Genomic DNA, 22,067 nt, shown 5'->3' with positions numbered 1-22,067 from the left:
TGATATGAATCTCGATAGAGGTCCTACTCCCATGCATTGGCCTGCCGTGGCGCACTGTACTGAGGCGTTTCCCAGCAGCTTGACTGCTCCAAGCTGCTGCGGTCCGCCAATGCCGTTTCACGCGGACACGCAGGTCGGGCCTGAACGATAAGTTGCGCATGTTTTTGTAGAATATGAGGTCTAAAAACGGCTCCTTCTTTCACATACGACCATATCCTGCTGAATACTAGGGATCCCGTCCGCTCTCCCATATATAAGCAGCAGAGAGCCGAATTAGTACTAGGGTCGGTGACGACCTGGGAATCCTCGGTGTTGTATGTTTTTGATCTTTTGCTAGTGTTACTGACTATCACGACGATGTGTCAATGCATCTGCAGTAAAACTGTAATGCAATGTTTTGATCGTTGGTATTTTACTACATGTATGTACAGATGGAGAACGGGAAGCTATTCTGTCCCTTGTGACGAGCTGCGTTAAGCAACGGGTGGAGTGTAATTTATTCTCCATTGTTCCCTAAACCACCGCAATGGGCTGCGCCGGGGCGGGCGCGGGCGCGGCAATGACCTCGACGCCCTCCTCCTCGGCCTCGGGCTCGTGCATGCCGCCGAGGATCATGTGCGCGGGCGCCTGCTTCTGCAGCTCGGCGTCGGTGGTGAAGGCGAAGAACTTCTCGTCGTGCCACTGGCCGGCCGTGACGTAGCGGCCCGCGGGGTCGGTGAACATGGTCGTGTCCTCGGCGCGCAGGAAGTAGGCGATGGAGTAGCGGTGCTGCGCGTAGTCGTAGGGGACGACGCGGTGGATGCACGACTGCATCGTGTGCCCGCTCGCGAAGCGGAGCGAGTCGCCCACGTTGACGATGGCGCACCCTTGCTTGGGCTTGACGAAGCCGAACTCGCGGGCTCCGGGCGGGCGGATCTGCATGCCCCACTCGTGGCTGAAGAGCAGCGTCAGGGACGAGATGTCGGTGTGCTTCTGGTGCCCGATCTTCTTGTCCTTGGCCGGGTCCGAGGGGATGTAGTGCATCATGGCCAGCGTCGTCGTCGACGGCTTGTCGTTGCGGTGCGAGCACTCGAAGCGCGAGGCGCCCGTCAGGCCCAGGCCCGTCGACAGGGCCGACAGGATCGCCTTGGTCACGACGTTGCTGCCGGCGATGGCGTTCTCGAGGATCTTGATGTCGCCGCTGTTCTTGATCACGTCGGGGATGTGGGGGCTGTCCCGCTGGATCTCGTCGCGGGCGACCTGCGAGATGTTAGAGATTTGCTCGCTGCATGAAGATGAGGTGGGACGGGAAAGACGTGTCTTACCTTGATCATCTCATAGCCGTCCTTGGTTCCCTCCAGGACACCAGTCCGGGAAGCGATCGGCTCATATCTGAATCAAAGTCAGTATGTCTCAACTCGGTGAGTCATTGCGTGATGGCGACTTACCCCAGATGAGGGGAGACGAGACCATATTGGTTCTTCTCCTCGATGGGGGCCTCGAAGAAGCGGTGCATCAGCTGCAGCGTCTTCTCCTGGTCCTCGAGCAGGCGGCGGCCGTCGATGCCGGAGAGGTCGATGTAGAAGTAGCCCTCGGTCTGGCAGATGCGCACCGCCTTCTCGACCTCCTCGGGCTCCTGGCAGAGGATCTTGGAGAAGTTGACCGTCTCCATGGGGTAGACGGGGACCTGCTTCCCGTTCCACTGGACGGTCTCGGGGACTTCGTTGGAGACACCCATGGTGGCTAGAATGTGATGCTGCTGCTGTGGTGATGTGAAAGAATGAAAGGAGGTGGAGGAGGGTGGTTTGAGATTGTCGATAAGGGGCAAGATTCAAAAGATCCCCCTTTCCCGCTCTGTTTCCTCACCCCTTTTATAGACGGATGAAGGTGTACTTGGCTTGGAATGCATGCCGCCGGAAGGTAGATTCCGCCCTACTACAGTGTCTCCGAGGTGTAGCACATGCACGACTGAACCTACGTCTCCGTGACCTCCCACTTGTGCAATGTGCCGGATCTGGGCATCGCTGTGCCCCTCATCTGCTTCATTTATCGGTCATGCATCGGCCATTTCGCCCTTTCCTCTGCTCCCGCTCGTTGAAACAAGCCAAGACCCCGATGAGCCCAATGAGCAGGGCCGGCGCAACATATATGGCCACCTATGATAGCCCGTCACGACGCTGTTTCCCTGATGTGCCTTTTCTTGGCGCGTCCTACATTATCCGGAACGAGACTGGAACACGCACCCTCGGCGGACTTGTCCCAGCAAGTAATGATGCGCGGGCAGGATAGATAAGATAGTGCTGCAATAAAACGCAGGCTAGAGACAAGCACCGTCGATAAGGAAGGTTCGCGTGAGGGGAAATCTGCATCAAGGTCGCAGTGCCCAGAGCTCGCGCGTTGGGGTAGGCCTATGGGAGCCTATGGGAGCCTATGGGAGCCCATGGGAGCGTCGCACGCCAAGGCCCGGTAGATACCCCAACTTGTCCCCCGAGTTACGCGCGGCGTCTCGGCATTGGTCGTCAGAGCTCGGTGCAGGGTGCTGCAGATATCTCCACTTCCACTTTCAGATTGATTGCACTGCATCATTGCCACGAAAACCCCCGCACCGGCTACGCGACATCATCTCGGAACCAGGGGACGATAATCAATTGGGGACGCCACTCGGGCTCCTTGAACGCCTATTTCCCGCGGTAGCATCGGCATCCACACTGTCCACCGGCCGAGAGATAAGGGTCTTGGGATACAGCGCGGCAGTCTTGGGTATGCCGTGAACTACGTACAAAGCAACGCCGCATGATGCACTTGGAAGATGTCGAGTCAAAATAAGCCTACCAACAAGATGGTTCAAGTGATCAGATGAACCCAAACCACCATACTCTGTGGCGTTTGAGTCAATATCCAGAAACCTAGCTAGTCATCGTAGAGAACCAAACATCTAACCTCGATGCTCTGCCGCGACTCCAAGTCTTTGTATGCCGGGTCCTCGATCGCCGAGTGCAGCGCTCGCCGGGCGACGGAACGGTCCGAGTCGAAACACTTGATCAGGAGCACCTCGTCGGGCGTGAGGCCGTGCTTGAAGTACCACTTGTGCGCGGGGTTGTGCCGCACCACCCACTGCTCCCCGTGGTAGTCGTCCTCCACCATGATGGCGCTGACCAAATCCTCATCGGGCACCGTGTTGGCGTCCGCGACTGCAACGGGATCCTTCAGGATGGTCCGGATGGGCCGCCAGACGTTGATGATCTGGTACCGCTTCCCCCTTTGGACTATATCGTCTGCTTCCTCTGGGGGCAGCTCCCACCGCATCCGCAGTTCTGCCCCGTCGTAGGACTGGTCGACGTGCGTCTTGGTCACGGGCCCGCGATTCGCGAGGTTCTTGAGCCCCAAGTGATGCCACTGCGTCGGGCCCCGCCGCACCTTGTGGTTGAAGATGTGCACGCGGCCCGCGCCCGTCGCCTGCTTCAGCAGCGCGGCGCACTCGGGGTAGTATTCCTCCCGGATGCGCCGCTCGTCGACGAAGTCGTCCTTTGTCTGGCTTGGGTGCCGGAGGTACTGGAAGCCCTGGCCGTCGAGGGTGAAGTCGCCCTCGCGGCCGGCCACGTCCGAGACGGCGAAGCGGTGCGGCAGGTGCGGGCGCTCGTTGGTGATGCGGCCCTTGCCGATGTAGATGGGCGTCGGGCTCGAGCCGTCGCCGGGGTCGTCCCAGTAGTTCAGGATGGCGGAGACGTTGTGCGGCGCGTGGCCGTTTGCAACTGAGGGCGTCGTGGCTGCCATGATGGGTATCCAAAAACAAAGGTCGTTCTTCGACCAGAAAGAATGTCGAGTCAATGGCGGTCGTGATTGACACCAGGTGAGGAGGGACATGCCGAAGCATGTGGGTCATTTGGCTGGGCATTCGGAAGACCCGATTAGGCAGTGTCACCGATTCCCTCCTTCCCCGCTTCCCGTTCCGACGGCATACTACCGTTCTAGATTTGATCCAATTGATTCCAATATCAAGGTACCATACTCAGTGCATAGGTAGTACGTAATGATATTCATCAGGATCAATTTGACGGAAGATCAGCGTGCTACACGGAAGAAGACGAACCCATTCTGCTCAGCATGAGATCGAGCCAACAGAGAAATTCCAACTATCCCTAAGTACACTTCGCTCCGCCGGTACCCTTATCAAATTAGCGTGATTTCGTGGATATCAACGCCACGATCCTGGAGCGCCTTGCTCGTCATCCGCGGATCGTAATTAGTAAGCCCCCCCCGTCTCCCTGTCCCTGAAACGACAGCACATCCTGGGATCGGCATGCTTCCGGGTCCAATCCACCGGCTCCCATTTCTGCGGCAGCGGTATGCTGTCCAAAATTGGATCGGCCGTGACGACCGCACCCGTCTCCATGTCCTTGAAGTAAACCCTGTCGTTGGCGAATTCGTCGACAATCTCGTACTGGGCGCACCAGGGTTCCGGCAGCGGGCCGAGAAAGGCCGCGCCGTCCATCATCCCGTCGAGATAGACGGCCCCCACCACCTGGAATTCTTCTTTCCCTGCGGAACGTAGGACTAGGGGAGTGATGCACCCAAGGGGTATGAAAATGGCATCGCCTGATGCAGCTCAGTTAGTCGTGAAACTGCGGTGCCGTCGTTGAAAGCATCTGGGCTGTACTCGGCGCAGAGTAAGCCGGACCGCTAATAAGGGCGTGTTGGAGCGCTTACCTGGTTGTACCTCCGACTTACAGGCGCCCAGGCGACCTGCTTTTGTTACCAACAGTTTTGTCTTGGCCCAGTACTCGGTGCAACAAATGTAGTAGGAGTTCCACCACGACGGCAGACCTTCCTTCGAGTCCATTGAGAAGCTCCGATTCCGCAAGACGTCCCTTTTCAACCACTCTCGACTCGGCACCCATTCTGGCACTGTACGTAGCCGCTCAGCTATGACGCCTTCGTGCACCGTGTCGATATAACTGTCCCCTGTTCCGATCCGCGGCTTCTCAGTGTTAGGCATCTCGCCGTCCAGTGCCTCAATGCCCGGCATTGTCACTAGCTTCTTCAGGACTTTGCTGTGATGTCCCATGTACTCAATCAAGGGGTTGGAAACGGTGTCGCCCAACAATTTCCCTTTAATCCGCAGAGAGCTACTGGATATAGCATCAAATTCCATTTCTGAACAGGACCGGCCTGAGGCCGACGCGAGTGAGTATATGTGACACGGCATGTTATAGAACGGATCGCGCCAGTCGGGGACCCAGCTTGGCCAAACCTGAGAGGTGGCATTTGCGGCAGCAACAGCTGGACGCAAAGTCACGAACATCAAGAGGTCGCTCCTATGCTGGAGGCTGGTTTGTTCGATAAAGAATTGCCGGTAGACTTGCTGGGTTGTGCGGGTGTAATCAATGCTTAATACATCTTGAAGCTCGGGAGGTGCCAGGCTGAGAAGTCCATAGACGATGTCCCTGGGGTCGGCGCAGCAATGGTGGGACCCCGTAGCAAAGAGCATGGCGTCAAACAACCTGCCAGGCCTGATTGTGACCATGGGGATAAGCCTCGTGAAGAGGGGTCGCGCGCTGAAGTAAGGACCCCGGTACGCAAAGCAGTACGCAGCGTGTCGGAACAGCAGCCACGGCATCTCGTGGTGGCCGCACTGTAAGAAGGAGTTTTGGTTTCCCATGTGGACCTCTTGGATGACCCAGAGCCGAGAGAACCAAGACCGTTCGACCAGGCTAGTAAGCGCGGCCCACGTAGCGTCGTCGAAATCCAGCGGCGTCTCGGCATCGTGCCATGTCGAATCGGAGGCGTCTGGAGACCGCGCATAGACCTCGCCGCCGCTCAGCACCTCGATCTGTGCCCCTTCGCGCTGCAAGATACCCAAGGCCTTTGCCGAACCGTTCCCCCTCTGGCCCAATGAAGGCGACCACTTTGCGCGCGCGGCTGTAGATGTGGGCCATCCGCCCGACTTGATGTTGACGCTCTTCCAGGTCGGCCTGATTGATGCACAAGAAGTCTATCCACATGATGCGCCGCTCGTCGGGCGAGCGCACGTATCGGAGCGCCTCGTCCAGGCTTTCGCCAATGTGCAGGATCGAAAGCTTGGTGTCGTTTCTGGATATCGAGTCACCGCATACCACAACAGTTGCAGGCCGACTCATGGAGCCCCAGACATACGACAAAGCTTCGTAGTCTGGCGTATCTTCGATATGTTGAACGGATATCAGGGTAACGTCATATGTAGCTGGGTCGATCCGGGGATCAGGATGTGCCCATGTAGTACTTTCATCTGGACCCTTGAACAGCACCTGACCGCGAAATGTCTCGTGTACACTCCAGCCTGGAGGCAGCGTTGCTTGCAAGTCTGTGAGGCCCAACATGTTTGGCAACAGCCGTGGTGGGGGAGGGTTCAGGGAAACGTGGTTGAGCGTGATCTCAATGGGATCGTCGTGCTTGCCCGGGTGAATGGTGACGAGACGTATCTCGTTCTTCGACTGGTCCAAAGGTCGGTACTCGTAGGGATGAAGATTCTCGAAGCTCGATGCTGAGTCTGCTGAAGCTTCCGCCGGAGCAAGGTGCAGTGGATGGCCGCCTGGCCCGTGGCGGCACCACCTAGTTCGGTTGTCCTCCCCAGCCAGGCCGATCTCCAGGGCCACCTTGCTTCCATACCTTGGGGTGAAGCTTTGGAATTCCATGTTGTATGAGTGTGCTTTCTCGCCATGGGAAAGCTTCGCGTGTTGTCAGATTGGCGGGTGAGAAACGCTGCCTCCACCGAGCCTCATGATACATATCTACTTGTTACACCATTCTCGCCGGCAAGTCTCCGTGCCAGGTGCAAAGGGCGGGAAGGGGACATATAAGCAGGCACATGTCCGGCCTGGCCCGCGAACGCGAACGTCAGCCCTAGCCCCCAATACGGGGGCTGACGCCTGCTTGTGAAACCTGGCCCCCAACACCCATGCGTCTACCAATCAGCGTGGGGATTTGCAGTAACACCAAATTAAACATGCGCGTATTGTTGAGTACGCACGTTGATCATGTTGAGTAAGGCGAGGCGTTCGAGGGACTTCTATATATAGACACTGGCTGCTGCGAAGACCCTTGTAGAGATGCACATCGCTTATGAGACATAGATGCTAGACATGATACGAAATCCGATGATTATCGGACTTGAGTGGTACATGGACGGTAGGCTCTCGGTGGTTTCCGGCGGATGACTTTGCCAAGTCTCCAGTTTCGGGTTCTGCTACCGTCGCCGTATCCGGGTTACCAAGATTCTGTCTGCCACTGGGAGCTTCAGGCACAGCAACATGGAAGAGGGGTACACTCACTTGGGAATCTTGGCATTATGATGAAATGTGCAGGGGCAGATCACTACTCCGACTCCGAGACAGGATTTTGCCCAGATAGTCAGTATCCCCGCCCCCACCTCCCCGAAATGTCCATCATGGCCTGGGGGTAATATCGTTAACCGAGCTCAGATGATTGGTTGGGCTATCTCATATCCCACATTCCTTTCTTTGAGAGCGTCCCTGGCAATCTGCTTGAGTATTTATATTTATTTGAGTGGCTCCGACCAGGGTTGGTGTCCCAAACAAGCTCCCGGCAGATCCTCCCCTCTTAGCTTCCGGCATCAGACAGGCCACCAAGCCCGGATACACGACACTGAATCACGCTTGATGTCGTCGGTGTCCAACTTGCACCACAGTGGCTGCTTTGCACCTCCGTAGATGCACTGGAAGCAGTGATTACCCATAAGATACGTGACCTGATTAGTGGCAGCCCTCAGGCACTGCACTCTTCTGCACTCAACAAACGGGACAGCCAGGGGGTATTCTTGAGTTGCAGTGGTAGTGGCGAACCAACAAGTGAGTTGCATAAGGCCAGGCAGAGGGGATGTAACGAAGAAGCGAAGGGTGTCTAAATTGATTGTCGATCGTCACAATGCCAAGGTAGAAAGCAATTGCCGGATGTATTCGATTGCATCCAGTGTGCTGGCAGGTACGCACGCAATAGCCAGAACAATCTAATCTATCAGATGAAAAGGCACTTTTTGCCGGCAATTTCTGAACGATTTCAGCTTCTTGGCCATATTCCTGAAGCAAGCACTCACCAACAAACCATTACTTCTTCAACTACTCTGCTCTCACTTCTCAAACCCAGTCCCCAGACGACATCCCACGCTTCAAAATCCTCAACTGTCATCTCACGAATCGACAAAATGCACTTCCCCAACGCCCTCCTGAGCGTCCTGGCCGCGACCCAGGCCCTCGCCCACCCGGGCCACGACGTGCGCGAGGAAGCCCTCGCGCGCCGCGCCTACCTCGAATCCGCCAAGCGCACCGACCTGAGCCACTGCGCCGCCAAGCTGCGCGCCCGCGGCCACGAGCAGCGCGGCGTCCAGCGCCGCCAGGCCCTCGCCGCCCAGAACGCCAAGCGCGGCATCGTCCAGCGCGCCCCCAGCGACATCAACAAGACGCACCTCTCCACCGCCGACTTTGACCAGAACACGCCGCTCCACGACGTCTTTGCTGTCAACGCTTCTTGCGTGTTGAGTCCTGAGGTCACTGAGGGCCCTTACTGTAGGCCATCTTATCAGATTGTGTTTGGTGTTACCAGTGCAGCTGCAGGTGCGCACCATGAGAGAAAAATCCACAGACTGACTTTGGATGAATTAGATGTCGCTGGCGAGTTCGTTCGCAAGGATGTTACTGAGAAGCAGGCCGGCGTTCCCCTCTACATTGACATTGATATTCTCGACGTCACCACTTGCGACCCTGTCACCGACGTCTGGGTCGAAATCTGGTGTAAGTTTTCTTCGACCACATATCTTGGTGCTTACATGTGATTGCTCACTTTGCCTCTCCTACATTTTAGCCTGCAACGCCACCGGCGTCTACTCTGGCGTGGCCACCGGCGCCGCCTTCAAGCCCGCCCCCGAGAACCTGAACAACACCTTCCTGCGCGGCTTCCAAAAGTCCGACGCCGACGGCGCCGTGCAGTTCGCCTCGCTCTTCCCGGGCCACTACGACGGCCGCACCCATCACGTGCACGTGGCCGTCCATCCCTCCGCCACGGAGCGCGCCAACAACACCATCGCCGACAGCACCGTCAGCCACCTGGGCCAGATGTACTTCGACCAGGACCTGCTCGACCGCGTCGAGGCCCTCGAGCCCTACGCCTCCAACACGGCCGGCTGGACCCGCAACGCGCAGGACTGGCTGCTCATGCAGGGGCTCGCCACCAGCGACCCGCTCATGCAGTACGTCCTGCTGGGGGAGAAGCTCGAGGAGGGCGTGCTGGCCTGGCTCAGCTTCGGCATCAACACGACGTACTCCAAGGAAGCGTTCGTGGCGGCGACGTACTATGCCGAAGGCGGCAAGGCCAACACCAAGCGGCCCTTCTTGGAGTAAGGTCAGGTTACGAGGCGATATGATTTCCCTTTGGCGTGTCCCTCAGTCCCCTTAAGTTCCCTTCCCTCCTACAGACCGGATGAGCCTTGCCCTCTCGGTTATGTGTTATGCCACCTACGGGATGATGTTGAATGACACATCCTGTTACTCTTTGGGGTACGAGTTCCCCTTCTAGCATAGGTTCAATGATTTCACACTCTTGAAATGGAAGCAATGCATCTTGAGAAACCCTTGTCTGTGTCCTAAAATGCGAGTGACCTGTATCTTCCAACAATAGCATGCTGGCTCGTGGCGGCAGGCTGCTAGGTCATGTCATGTAGTCACTTGTGTCACTCGAACACTGAGTCAGCATGATTAGATAAGAAACAAGTAATCTATTGATCTAACCCTCGTGGTATACCGTGTTCCATAACCAACCCCTCTTCCAGAAGCGCCCTCTAAACTACTCCATCAATCATATCATCTCGGAAACGTCTTGGCCTTCATCTGCTGCCCCTCCCCCTGATGCGCCCTCAGCTCGAGCCCGTGATTCGACTCCGCAAAGTTGAGCACGAGCGTCTTGGACGTCTGCCGGACCTGCCCCTCGCGCGCCGTGGAGCGCAGCTGGTCCCGGGCCTCGGCGTCGAGCGCGTGCGTCATGGTCGCGATGACGTCGCCCTTCCAGGGCACCATGTTGAGCTTGCGGGTCTCGCGGATGGACAGAAACACGAACGCGAAGCCCGCGAGGAGCGTCGCAAAAGGCAAAGAGGTGTACGGCCACCGGATCTTGATGTGCAGCGTCCAGGTCTGCTGGGTGCCGAGCATCTGGCCCTGCGGGTGTTGCTGCTGCTCTTGCGCCGTCATCGTCGTCGTTGCATTGTCCGCGTCCGACGAGGACGCGTCGCGGGCCCAGTTCGTCATGCCCGTGGCCAGCCGCTGCATGGTCGCAGACAGGTCCCGGCTGTCGTGGAAGGCCTGCGAGACGGAGGACTGGAAGAAGCCCTGGTTGGCCTGGTACGGCGGCCAGATGAGCGGCAGGCCGGTGCCGCTGTCGCCGAGGAAGAGCTCCTTCCAGATGAAGGAGATCATGCTGCCGACGGCGCTCTGGCTGATGTTGAACGTGGCCGGGACGACGAGGTCCGTGTCGTTCAGGTGCCGCCTGTCCTCGTCGCCGGCCGGGTCCAGCTCTAGCCGCAGGTCCTCGCGGGGCAGGTCGCCGTTGCCGTCGTTGAACATGAGGCCGCCGCCGATCTTCTCGCGCATGACCTCGAACTTCTGCCGGTCGCCGGCTCGGGCGGGCCCGTACGAGTCCGGGACCCGCTTCGTCCCGATGGGCGTCTCGGTCTCCTTGAGGTCGCTCTTGGCCACGAGCGCGTCGAAGCGCTTGATGCAAAAGTACAGCGCGCACTCGGTCGCCCGCACGGTTGTCTCGTTCCACCAGGTCTCGTGCTTCTCGTACGTGTCCGCGGCCTCGATGACGCCCAGCGCCGCGATCAGCCGGTCGTTGTCCTTGAAGGAAACGGATTTGGCGGGGCTCGAGGTCGCGCCCACGACCATGTACGCCGACAGGCTGTGCTCGTGCAGGGTGTCGGCGTTGCTCAGCTTGACATAGCCGAGGGAGTACTGGGTGTAGTTGTCCGTCAGCATGATGGTGGACGGGCTCGGCACGGTGCCCTGAGTCGTCGCCTCTTTCGTTCGGTTCTGGAATCTGGTCACGTCGTTGCAGGAGCTGCACGCGCCCAGGCTCCGGAACGGGGGAAACGTGCAGTTTCCGCTCGCGCAGTGGAAGTCGACGGCGGAGGGGGCATCGGTAAAGCCGTCGTAGATAGCCGACGCCATTTTCAGGTCCGGGATGCTGGAGTAGTCTTCGAACGGGAAGGTCATGTTGTCCTTTCCAGTCACGCCGTGGACGCCGGAACTCGGATTAGGCGCGTAGGATCCGGCGTTGAGGCGGCCGCCATAGGGGATAGTAGGAGGTAACAGGTCTTGGCTGTCCACCAAATGGCCCTCGTACGAAATGGCGCCCTGCAGTAGAGGGTCGAACCCGAGCAGGAGAACGGTTACCAGAGCGCCGACCGTAGCCCAGTGCCTACATCACCCATACGTTAGTCACCTGTAAAAGATGTCCATGACTTTGGAATGGCATGTTTACCTGATATTCAGCCAGTATAGCAGCTGTATACTGCCCATCGGTCCGCGGCTGGCTTCGTCAAATTTCTGAAACGACGCGAGACTGTCCGGCTTCCGCCTCAGCCAATTCCACTTTTCTTGAGCAAGGCACGCGCCGATGGCGAAAGCGAGCGCTCCTCGGGTGATTGCGCCCAGGGCCGCGATCACCAGGCCCGTCGGGATCTTGAACGAATCCAGTGGATGGCCATCGGAGAACACGAAGAGTAGAATAATAGCCAGCGCAGATGCGACAGCAAGGGAACCCAAGAGGATCTCGGATCTCCAGTTGTAGCGGCCCTTTCCTTCCTTGTATTCTTCGGAGAGAAGGCCCCGGGTCTCAACCTTGGGCCCGTTTTTGCCTTTGAAATGGTTGAAAGTGAAGGTCCGTGACGACGCGTTTCGTTTGTGGCCTTTTGCTTGCCCCTGCATCGGGTTTTGATAATTCACGGAGCCGGTAGAGGACTGGGCGGGCGATGGAGATATAGATGTCGATCGTGAATGGTCTTGATTGGCCGGCGGTGGAGTTGCTGCTCCTGGCGCTAAAGGAGGCGAGTCCTGGAGCGGTACATTATGGTATTTCATAACTTGATGCCTGTTTTCTGCAACTGGACGAGCAGTAAGGAATCGCGGGAGGCGCTCTCAAGCTTAAGGGTGGGTCGGACACCGGCTTGCTGTGCCGCAATGGTTTTCCAGGACACGGTGCTGCCTGTGATATGGCAAGCGAGATCTATATCTCCGTGACAATAGGTGACTCGCCCAACGAGAGCCAAGGGACGGAAGGGTTGAGCTGGTCATATAATATGCTCCGACGGCCAAGCTGGTCTCCCAGTGGGGCCAGCATCAGTATGGAGCCATGCCATCAAGGAGAGAATTCGAGGCCTGCTCGTCTTTGGATGGACCAAAGCCCTGATCACATTTCCTCAATATCTGGACCCTTGATCGCGGTTAGTCGGGCAGTACAATAGGGCTGTGCGGCCATATGCCTGCACGACGTGTGTGCTGGCCCAATCACCGCCGCTGTCGCCCGAGTGTTGGAGGCGGCCCAGGCGGCACAGTCTCTCGCGGCGCCACAAATAGAACAACTGCGGGCACCCGCTTCCCAACCGGCCGTTTTGCTGTTGGAATAGTGGGTGCTGTTGCCTGTGCCCGTCAGTATGCCGGAGGAATATGTTTCAAGTCCAGGCCAGAACAAACGACTCGGAATGGTTCCCTACTACATAGGTATGGCGGCATGCCCAACCGCCCCCAAGCGTTCAAGCCAACAGGATGCGTGCTCAGTCACCCCGGCTTTAACAACGCGGCGCAGCGGGTCTGGAGCATCCGCTGAATTGGGGTCGATTATTAAATTGACTGCCAACTTGAGGCTTGAGTTCCCGCAAACTGCCGGACAGACACACGGTCAGCGAGTGTGTCCGCTATGCGAGGCTGGCGTTCCGAAGATGAAGTTGAAAGAAGATTGTCGCTTTGGCACTAAACGAACTCAACCTTGAAGATGTCCCCACCTCGCCGGCCCGTCACTTGACCGTGCAACTACGTGTGTACAATACTTGACGGTAGAAATGGCAATCTCACAAGAACTATTTGATATGTATCAGAGAGGATATAACAAAGAGTTGCCGACACTCATTACCTGTTCCCCAAATAAGTGGGTACTTTCCGACCTCTTCAATACATCCGGCGCGCTGAACAAGGTGACGAAGAGAAAGAGAAACCCGCCTATCTAGTTCATTTCGATATTCTACAGCTCATCACCAGAAAGGGGGCTCTGCGAAACTGTAGTGACATCCCTAATACCTGCCCCGTTGAGAAGAGAGTTCGTCTCGGCAACCACCCGACCTGACATGGCCTCCAAGTGCTTCTGTGTGAGAACAAACTTGGATTTCTCCCAGCCAAGCTCGCAGGGCAGGCGCTCATTTTCTGCCACGCGCACGTGTCAGCCCAATGAAACACAATGAAAGGGGAAACCATCCAAAAGACGAAGGAAACCGGACGAATGCCGAGCTGAATTAACGGAACGGGGCGCTTACCAAACAAGTACTCCACATACTCCCGCCGCACCGTCCCCGCCTCTACGTCACCGAACGCGATGAGGTAGACGGCCGTCTCGGCCACGCTGGCGGGCGCCCCGGCCCTGTTGAGCTCAAAGGCCGGGTTCGTCCGGTTGGACGTCTGCACGCGCCCCAGCCGGGCCGCGGCCGCCTGCCGCACGCTGATGACGGGGTCGGGCCAGTGCGCGCGCGTCTCGGCGAAGATGGACGGGTCGAAGACGTCCTGGTGCGAGCTGAAGAAGGCGTCGGGCCGGCTGCGTGCATGGATAGCAAAAATGGGTCAGGGGTTCAGTTCAATCCAATCCAAACCGAGTTCCATTTCTCTTGTTGTTTCGTTCAATGCTTTACGTACCTGAGGCTGGCATCATGCTCAATGGCGTTGTGCTGGTTGAGGTGGTGCAGCGAGAGCTGGGTCGCGTTGGCGAGCGGCACAGTGCTCAGGGCCGCCTGGAAGAAGAAGTCGGACAGGGGGCGGTCGAGGTTGACGGCGTCTTCCAAGGCGCCGAGCACCGTGTCTCGGTCAAGGTCCCGCCCGCCGTGAGGCAGGTACCCGTGGTTGGCCAAGGCGTTCAGCAAGGGGCAGGGGCTCCTTGCTGTTTCGGATGTGTAAGTAAGTCTCGCTTGAATCCCAAAGCGCATTGGATGAGGATGCTTACAGTCGCCCAGATCTGAGGGCTTCCAGTCTCTTGCCACTTCGGAATAGGCTGAGCACAACCCTGCAACGGCAATTGTGGCAACGAGAACAGTGTTCATGGTGTTGTTGAGGGGTGATAATATCAGCTACGAATTGATGTAGTATAGTACGGATAGGATGCTGGCGATGGAGATTTTGGTTGCCTGTGCCGTGAAACAATGCCTGGGTTGTCGCAGAATGTGATACCTGATAAATCGGTTGGTTTTATATAGCAGAAGGCCGATTCTGCCTCAACGAGGCAACCAAATGTAGTTTGCCAGGGGTCTGGTCGAGCCCAATTGAACGCCACAACTGCAGGCTTAGTGCTGACCTTGAGTAGGCTGAGATCCTGGCCACTGGGTTTTCTCAATTGACCACCCCTGAGGCTCGGAGATTTAATTGGCCTCGATACTGGGCTGAGTCAGATGCCAGTTCAGCCCCCAGGTTGCCTCAGGCGCTTATGCTGCATGACGTGCTCGAGAAAGAAGCAACCAAATCGAGGTAAGTGCGGACTTCGCGGAGAAGAAGGAAAGAAAGGACTTGCGGGGAGATGAATCAATCGACGGTTGAGATTGGGCCGGGCTAGCTGCAGCGTTGCTCAATTCAAAGACCGGGAAATGTCACGACTCCGCGCAGGTTTACAGGCCGATGAATTCTCCATGCGGAGCCTTGACGGGTGATGTGCTCTTACTCCGGCCTGCCCACCCCATTGGTCTGCAACCTCCCGCCCCCGGAGTCCCGATCGTCCGACTTTCTGTCACTGCCCCATTCCAAAACTGCCGAGACATGGCCCACAAGGCATTCCGATCAACCTCGCCAATCAGCAGTCCGGAGGTGTTCCGTCGTACAGCGGGATCTCCGAGCCATCTGGACAACCAATGAAGAAAGGATGAATTCCCATTGGGAGCGTTTCGCTGATGCTAGATTCCACTGGGCAACATGTGCTTCCATGGAGTTAAACCCCCTTTCCCAGCACCAGAGCATCACAGTTCGAAGCGAGATAACAGGGCCCCAGCAAGCTGGTCGAAGATTCTCCTTCGGCGCTCCACCAGGGCCATGTATACCTCGCGCGACTCAGTAGCAATGGACCCAACGACGACCAAGTCTTCGCCCCTCGAGAGCTCTTCGTACGCGATATCCGTAAACTCTTCAACCGGCATGCCCAGGGCCCGGCCGTTCTCGACGCCCATCCAGTCGTGTAGTTCAGCTGAGCAAGTGGGTTAGCCGTTTTGCCCCCATCAGGCAGCGGTGGGACGCTCAAAGGGAACTAACTCTGCACGACAGGCGGGTAAATCTCAATGATCTTGGTGGACTTGTGCCGGTTCTGCGCGCGGCAGCAGTCGACGAATGCGGTCAGGGCGGCCTTGGAGGCCGAGTACGCCGCCATGGTCGCCGCCGGCACCAGGGCCAGGTGGGTGCCCGTAACGATGAGCCCTGTGGGATAGGGTTTTGACTGCAGGCGCGGCAAGAGCTTCATCATGAGGTTGACGGTGCTCGTGAAGTTGACGTTGACTTCGTGGTGGAACTTGTGCAGGTCGAATTCGAGGGGCCGTGACAGGCGAGTGGCGCTCTGGACGCCCGAGTTCAGGAACACGCAGTCGAGGGACGGGTAGTCGGAAAGGACCCTGTTGTGATATATGTCTGTCTCAACACCCCAAAATTCCTACGGGGTAACAGGGGGGTGGGAGGGATGTAACTTACTTCTTGACGAATGCGTCTATGCTGCCGTGGTCGGTGATATTAACCCGTATGCCGCCGGCTTTTTTGGGTCCATGCTTCTTTACGAATTGGTCTATTCGATCTTGCCGCCGACCGCAGACAATGACTCTGGAGCTCTCGGCTACCAGCTTCTCGGCCATGGCAGCCCCGATGCCCGAGGTGGCTCCGATGATCAAGACCGTCTTGTAAGGGAAAGGCATGGTGCATGGATGTGTAAGAATATCGGTAAATCTTGTGTTATTTGTAAGAATTCAATCCTCGCATGACTGGTCAACTCGACAGAGAATGCGAATTGTCTTATACAACCCTCAAAATGCCACTTGCCCCTGATTAGTGGTATCATCTTAAGCTCCGACCATAACCCCCTTTAATACAGGACTAGTCGAATGTGGTTAGCCTTCCGGACCGAAAGTTACACTTCACACCATCCAGCCAATGAGGCACCATACACCCACCGCATCGCCTGCCGTGTATGACGTCTCCGGAACGCTTACCTGACTCGGCCTAGTCGTATCGATGCCAGGGGGGCTTGATACTTTACGGGGCTTCAACCTACATCCGACGACAAGCAATTCATGTGGACATCTTACCCGCACACGGTCCCATTTTCTCGCTCGACATACTTGTACTTGCATCGACGAGGTCATGGTCAATCGAGGCAAGCCGTCGCTCGACTGTCGGCCTTGCAAGAAGCGTAAACTCCGGGTAAGCCGAGGCACCCTCCTCTTGGTACTTTCCTACTTGCTTGCTAATACACATTCCCTCCCACAAGTGCGATCTGCAGCGTGATGTGTGCGGCCAATGCGCGCGCGCCGGCATCAAGTGTTTTGGCCGCCGCGATCCTGACGGGTTGGTCATCCTGGATCAGACCGTTTCCACCAAACGCAAAGTTCAGGGAGGTCATCAGCTTCGGGGTTCCGAAGCCGAGACGCGCCATCCCATATGCCCCTCTGAGTCGATCTCGAACCAGCCATCTGCTACTACAGGCACCCCCATACCTAGACCCATGCTCCCTGGGCTCGAAGCCCGCGCCCGCGCCGCCTTCTTCTCGCACTATGTTCTGGGCTTCTCCCGGAGCCATGGCGCACTTGCCGCCTTGTACCAGGGCACAGCTACGGATAGCCCGCTCTTTGCTGCCGTCGATGCCGCGGCGCTGTTGTTCCTAGCGAAACAGTGCCAGGCCCCAGGGTATCCCACCCAGCCTGTGTCTTCCTCGAATCCTACAAGCGACCTGACGAGGCTCGCTACTGCGTCCTATATGGTCGCCACCAGGCGCCTAGGCAATGCCTTGCGTATCGAAAGCCCACACTCTAAAGTCGACAAGGCCCGCAACGTACGCTTTGATGACGAGACGTTACAAGCAGTGCTTTTACTCGACCTGTACGAGAAGCTGGCGGTTGTCGGACTGCAAGGCCCGGCCGCCTCGTCTGAAGAGGACAGTAAGCACTCGTGGATGTGTCATATCCGCGGAGCACTCAGTCTTCTTCGCGCCAGCGGCCTTTGTCATCAGCTGGCGTCGCCGGTGAGACGCCGCCTGGCCGCCCGGTTAGCCATGACCCTGGTCGTCAGCTGTGGCGCCGCGGGCGTCCATGTGCCCGGTGAGCTCGAGGAACTGCGGGCCGGCCTCGCGCCGTACTTTGCTATGTCCAGCGCAAATGAGGGGGCTACAGGTGACACAAGACATTCCATTACCATGCGGCTGGATCCCAAGGTCGCCGTCACGGGTGTGGTGGTCGGCGTGGTCAACCTTGCGGCTGATGTCGGTCAGGGGAATCTAACACCTGACGAAGCATGTGGACGCGCACAGGGTTTGGGTCGGCAGTTCGTCGATATGGAGCAGAGCCTCCCGCCACCGTGGCAATGTGAGAGAGTCTTCACTGTTAGTGAAGACCCTATGGTATACGGCGGCTACTATGACGTCTACGCGGATCACTTCGTCACCCAGGTGCGCAATGTAATCCGGTCCATGCGTCTGCTTCTGGGCAAGCTTGAGATGGAGTACTGTGATACAGCGGCCCTAAGCCCACATCACGCTGGAGACATACGTATTACCATTGAAAGTCTCTGTGACGACGTCGTCGCTTCCGTGCCTCCGTTCGCGTGGACTATCGCGAGACCTGAGAATAGAATTCCCTTCGGTCCGCTGCAGTCGATGCAGTGTTTCACACTGCTTACTCCATTTTATCTGGCTGGACAGCTAACCACTCGATTTGAGCTTCGAAAATGGATCATTGCGACGATGGAATACATGGCAGATAGTGGCGGTTTACACTTGGCCAAGACGGTGGCGAGCATCCTGCGGAGTGCCCCTGAAACGAGCTATTGGCAGGTCTACGCCATGCTGGGTAGCTACGCTTTCGCTGCGTAGGAATAGACATCCAATTACAAGTGATAACACATATTCTGTTATTTTGTACATCTCGTTTCGCTGAGAGACACCAAGGGTGTGCTAATAACTCCATGGATAGTCGGGTTGCAGCCTGGCCAATGATACGACCCATAGTAGATGTTTCGCTTATTCTAGAGCAAGGGAGGGTGTCCATTTCCCCACGTGGGAGGCCCGGAGTCAGCAGCTAACCGGCAACTGTGCTTGGGTATGCCCGCGGACTTAACGTTCGGAGCCAACGCTTGAAGCCGCGGAGGCATGGAGCACATGCCAGGCCATTTGGGTCCCCGCGTGCCTTCTCTGGCTTCAAATAAACGTCCATCCTCCATTACTCTTCATATCGGTCACTTAAGCTAGCTACTCATACCCAACAACCAATTTCGTCCTCGATCCACCTATAATGACAGTGACAGCCTCCAGAGCGTTAGGCCCAAACTCCCAGAGCTTCGGCTCCATGTTCTGGGAAAACCAGTTCAGGACAACAATCCCCTTGCCGCCCAAAGATGACCCCCTGAAAGGCCAAGCGGCCATAATAACGGGAGCCAACAGCGGCCTGGGCCTCGAGTCCGCGAAACAGCTGCTCGAAGCTGGCCTGTCCCGCCTCGTCATGGGCGTGCGCTCCATCAACCGCGGGCAAGACGCAGCCGCCCAGCTGCGTCCTCTGAACCCGGGGCTACCATCGACATCTGGGAGCTCGACATGGAGAGCTACCCGTCCATTCAGAATTTTGTCCAGCGCTGCGAAGCCGTCCTCCCCCGCATCGACTTCGCCATCCTCAACGCCGGCATCGCCCCCGCCGAGCACGTCAACCTCGCGACAACGGGCCACGAGTCCGCCGTGCAGGTCAACTACCTGAGCACCGTCCTGCTGAGCATCCTGCTCCTCCCCGTCCTCAAAGCGAAGCGGCCTCATAATACTAACCGCGCCCCGCGCCTCATCACCCTCGGCAGCGCCACGGCGCGCAACGCCAAGTTCCCCAACCGGGTCCAGCGCCCGCTCCTGCCCTCCTTCGACGGGATCACGGACGATTCGCCGTGGGACCCCAACGACCGCTACGCCGTCTCGAAGCTGCTGTGCCAGCTGACGCTCGAGCGCGTCGCGGCGCGCTACGTCGACGCGCGCGACGTGGTCGTCGTCATGCTCGAGCCCGGCTGGGTCCGCGGCACGGGGCTGTTCCGCGCGCTGCCCGCGGTCCCGCGGTATATCGTCCGCGGGCTCTTGTGGGCTTGCGGACGGCCGCTGGAGCAAGGGGCGGCGACGTACTTTGATGCGGCGGTGCGGCAGGGGGAGGGGAGTCATGGGTCTTATGTCATGAACTGCAGGGTTGCGCCGTAAGTATCTGAGCCCATGTTTGACGCCTTTCTGTCTTGACGCATAGTGTATGAGCTGATGGCCAAACTGCTAATGACGAGTGTTTTTCATCAGATACGCTGACTTTGTGTACACCGAAGAGGCCGAGGGCGTGGCTGACGCGCTGTGGGATGAAACGATGCAGGAACTGAGCTTTGCTAATGCGCTTGGTGTCTTGGAATCGATGAAGAGGCGATGACTGCTTTGACTGTGTCCTCTACCTTTCTTAACCTAGAACTGTATGCCTGGCGGCCTGTGTTTCTTTGGTATCGCGGAACATTCCAATGTGCTCCTTTGTTGGCTTGGTTACAATCTGCTCTTGTTACTTGGTAGCAGCCACACCTAGTAGGAGCATGCTTTCAATCTTTACTGCTCAGATATACTCCTGTACTTTGTACAGTGGGTTACTTGAGCACTGCATGTGCTGGCCCCTGTCGTTTGAATAACTGATTCGGTTGCTTCGAAGCTGCGACGCCACCAGCCAGTGGCTGCCAGCTGAGGACAGGGAGGGATGCAAGCCTGCCACCTTTCGCGGTCTTGCCACATCCCTTCCCCGCGACGCGCTCTCAGGCACCACAAGCACTCCCTTCCGTCCTCTCTCCACACACACCAACTCACCCCGCATACCTAGTCAACCATATATAGCAAGAACCATGGCTGCCATCTCCCCCATCCATCCCTTCAAATTCCCTCGGCTGGGCATCCTCGAATTGCTGCAAAACAGACGCGGGGGCGTTTTCGAGCGCCTCCCAACCGAGATACTCGTCAACATCCTTCTAAGACTGGACGACCTCGCATCGCTCGATTGTCTCCTCCACGCATCCCCTGTCGCCTACCGCATCTTCGACGAGTTCGCCGTCAAAGTCGCGGAGACCATCCTGCACAATGGGTACGGGGCCGCTCGCAAAGGACTACACACAAAAGAGCCCACCACCATCGGCATTGCCGTTGCCTTCGTCCCCATGCAAATCCATCTGATTGCTATGATTCGCTCGGGGACGCTCCCGCTGAATAGTCTCTCGGATTTTGTCGGACGTGTCATTATCCCATACCAGATAGGCATGGATGTAGTGTCCTTGGGCCTGTTCCAGCCCGAATCTCGGGCCATGCCGACAGTCCCGTTCGTGCCGCCGCCTCTGGCGGAGGATACGCCGCCCGCCATTGTGCGCGGCCTGGTGTCGACGGCGCGGCACCTGACCTCGTTGTCGATAGACTGTCTGAAGTTCTATCGAGCACGCTTCGGCCGCATGAAGCCATGCCACCCCACAGTCTCCGCGAAGCAATTCGAAAGCATGCCGCCCGAAACCCGCAAAGATCTCCACATGGAACCCTGGCACGACCAGCCCCGAGGCCGGAGAGTGCCCGTGCACGATATAGGCTCGCCGACCTGGCTGGAGGAACAGCTCGTGATCCGCGCGTTCTGGTGCTTGCAGACCATCGTGGACATCCGGAAAGCCGCCACCGCGTCCTCCTCGCGACTCGTAGGAGAAGGCTGGCTGCGAGAGGACCTGAAGCAGCTGCGGGACTGGAAGCGCCACAACGTCTACAGCCTGGAGAAGCTGCTGCGGACGCTGCTGGGGCGCGCGACGGTCTGCCGCACCCTCGCCTCGAGCATACAGTACCGCCAGATGATGGCCATCATGCACTATCTCGAGGCCGCGCACCAGCGGTCCTGGCCGGATCCCCATCTTACTGGGCAGCAACGGCTCGAGGTGAAGCGGGACTGGCCCGCCCCGCGCCGGCGTCGTCGCGACCTGGAGCGGCTGGGCCGCCCGTCCAAGGCGCACCACCTATACGACTTCCTCCAGTCCAACTCCTACACGTCGCTCGGCAGCCTCGCGCCCTACAACGCGCTGGGGTTCGCCGTCTGGTCCGACGAGCGGATGGGCGCGGCGTCGCTGGTCAGCAGCCGGGCGATGAGCGGCGGCGGCCTCGACGAGTTCCGGCGGTACCGGTTCACGTACGCGTGGCTGAGCGTGCTGGGCGCAGACGACCGGCGGGCGCTGGAGGGGTTTCGGCGGAAGCAGGGCGAGCTGGCGGCCAAGTGCAAGGACCGGACCGAGCGGCAGGCCATGGAGTTTCACTGGGTGCCGTATTTGATGATCGACCTCGGCTAGGCAGGGTATAATAGCTCCGAGACGAACTACACAGACAGCTGGTCTTGGTATCGTCTTGGGGTGAGCTGCATTCCATGTGGTGATTACTACTGGCTTTCCCCGGCATATGAACCAAGACAGCTGAGAAGGAACACTAAGTTAATACAATACCATACGTTTCACAACATTGCTACTCATACGAGCACGTGCGCAGCGGCAGGTCGATGGTGAGCATAGCTCGATTTCATTCATGCACAGTATTCCTCATAACAGCGTAAA

General features: G+C 57.8%; 10 protein-coding genes across 10 annotated transcripts; 4 read left to right on the top strand and 6 right to left on the bottom strand.

Moving 5' to 3' along the window:
- Positions 1 to 513: 513 nt before the first annotated feature.
- On the bottom strand, positions 514 to 1,717 carry PG986_004891 (2OG-Fe(II) oxygenase superfamily protein; the record flags this gene model as incomplete). Its single annotated transcript, XM_066841113.1, has 3 exons — positions 514 to 1,239; positions 1,305 to 1,371; positions 1,428 to 1,717. The coding sequence occupies 3 exons, from the start codon at positions 1,715 to 1,717 to the stop codon at positions 514 to 516; spliced, it is 1,083 nt and encodes a 360-aa protein (XP_066700975.1).
- Positions 1,718 to 2,889: 1,172 nt separating this feature from the next.
- Positions 2,890 to 3,753, bottom strand: PG986_004890 (uncharacterized protein; the record flags this gene model as incomplete). Its single annotated transcript, XM_066841112.1, has 1 exon — positions 2,890 to 3,753. One exon carries the CDS (start codon positions 3,751 to 3,753, stop codon positions 2,890 to 2,892), a length of 864 nt encoding a protein of 287 aa, XP_066700974.1.
- A 469-nt stretch (positions 3,754 to 4,222) lies between these two features.
- Positions 4,223 to 6,650, bottom strand: PG986_004889 (HET-domain-containing protein; the record flags this gene model as incomplete). Its single annotated transcript, XM_066841111.1, has 3 exons — positions 4,223 to 4,518; positions 4,708 to 5,824; positions 5,886 to 6,650. 3 exons carry the CDS (start codon positions 6,648 to 6,650, stop codon positions 4,223 to 4,225), a joined length of 2,178 nt encoding a protein of 725 aa, XP_066700973.1.
- Positions 6,651 to 8,176: 1,526 nt separating this feature from the next.
- On the top strand, positions 8,177 to 9,368 carry PG986_004888 (uncharacterized protein; the record flags this gene model as incomplete). Its single annotated transcript, XM_066841110.1, has 3 exons — positions 8,177 to 8,537; positions 8,634 to 8,762; positions 8,833 to 9,368. The coding sequence occupies 3 exons, from the start codon at positions 8,177 to 8,179 to the stop codon at positions 9,366 to 9,368; spliced, it is 1,026 nt and encodes a 341-aa protein (XP_066700972.1).
- Positions 9,369 to 9,827: 459 nt separating this feature from the next.
- On the bottom strand, positions 9,828 to 12,098 carry PG986_004887 (uncharacterized protein; the record flags this gene model as incomplete). Its single annotated transcript, XM_066841109.1, has 2 exons — positions 9,828 to 11,436; positions 11,500 to 12,098. 2 exons carry the CDS (start codon positions 12,096 to 12,098, stop codon positions 9,828 to 9,830), a joined length of 2,208 nt encoding a protein of 735 aa, XP_066700971.1.
- A 1,156-nt stretch (positions 12,099 to 13,254) lies between these two features.
- On the bottom strand, positions 13,255 to 14,317 carry PG986_004886 (Cloroperoxidase; the record flags this gene model as incomplete). Its single annotated transcript, XM_066841108.1, has 4 exons — positions 13,255 to 13,433; positions 13,544 to 13,818; positions 13,917 to 14,157; positions 14,221 to 14,317. 4 exons carry the CDS (start codon positions 14,315 to 14,317, stop codon positions 13,255 to 13,257), a joined length of 792 nt encoding a protein of 263 aa, XP_066700970.1.
- A 903-nt stretch (positions 14,318 to 15,220) lies between these two features.
- On the bottom strand, positions 15,221 to 16,156 carry PG986_004885 (oxidoreductase- short-chain dehydrogenase/reductase family; the record flags this gene model as incomplete). Its single annotated transcript, XM_066841107.1, has 3 exons — positions 15,221 to 15,444; positions 15,510 to 15,862; positions 15,939 to 16,156. 3 exons carry the CDS (start codon positions 16,154 to 16,156, stop codon positions 15,221 to 15,223), a joined length of 795 nt encoding a protein of 264 aa, XP_066700969.1.
- A 445-nt stretch (positions 16,157 to 16,601) lies between these two features.
- Positions 16,602 to 18,324, top strand: PG986_004884 (uncharacterized protein; the record flags this gene model as incomplete). The annotated part of the gene is made up of 2 exons (XM_066841106.1): positions 16,602 to 16,661; positions 16,729 to 18,324. The coding sequence occupies 2 exons, from the start codon at positions 16,602 to 16,604 to the stop codon at positions 18,322 to 18,324; spliced, it is 1,656 nt and encodes a 551-aa protein (XP_066700968.1).
- A 418-nt stretch (positions 18,325 to 18,742) lies between these two features.
- PG986_004883 (uncharacterized protein) lies at positions 18,743 to 19,891 on the top strand (the record flags this gene model as incomplete). The annotated part of the gene is made up of 3 exons (XM_066841105.1): positions 18,743 to 18,955; positions 19,036 to 19,673; positions 19,768 to 19,891. The coding sequence occupies 3 exons, from the start codon at positions 18,743 to 18,745 to the stop codon at positions 19,889 to 19,891; spliced, it is 975 nt and encodes a 324-aa protein (XP_066700967.1).
- Positions 19,892 to 20,345: 454 nt separating this feature from the next.
- Positions 20,346 to 21,809, top strand: PG986_004882 (uncharacterized protein; the record flags this gene model as incomplete). Its single annotated transcript, XM_066841104.1, has 1 exon — positions 20,346 to 21,809. The coding sequence occupies one exon, from the start codon at positions 20,346 to 20,348 to the stop codon at positions 21,807 to 21,809; it is 1,464 nt and encodes a 487-aa protein (XP_066700966.1).
- Between the last annotated feature and the right edge of the window lie 258 nt (positions 21,810 to 22,067).

This window comes from Apiospora aurea (genome assembly GCF_038362705.1).
Source record: "Apiospora aurea strain CBS 24483 chromosome Unknown utg000004l_segment0_segment0, whole genome shotgun sequence".
NCBI classification, from domain to species: Eukaryota; Fungi; Ascomycota; class Sordariomycetes; order Amphisphaeriales; family Apiosporaceae; genus Apiospora; species Apiospora aurea.
Note: the sequence above shows the minus strand (reverse complement) of the source record. Positions and strands in the feature narration are given on the sequence as shown.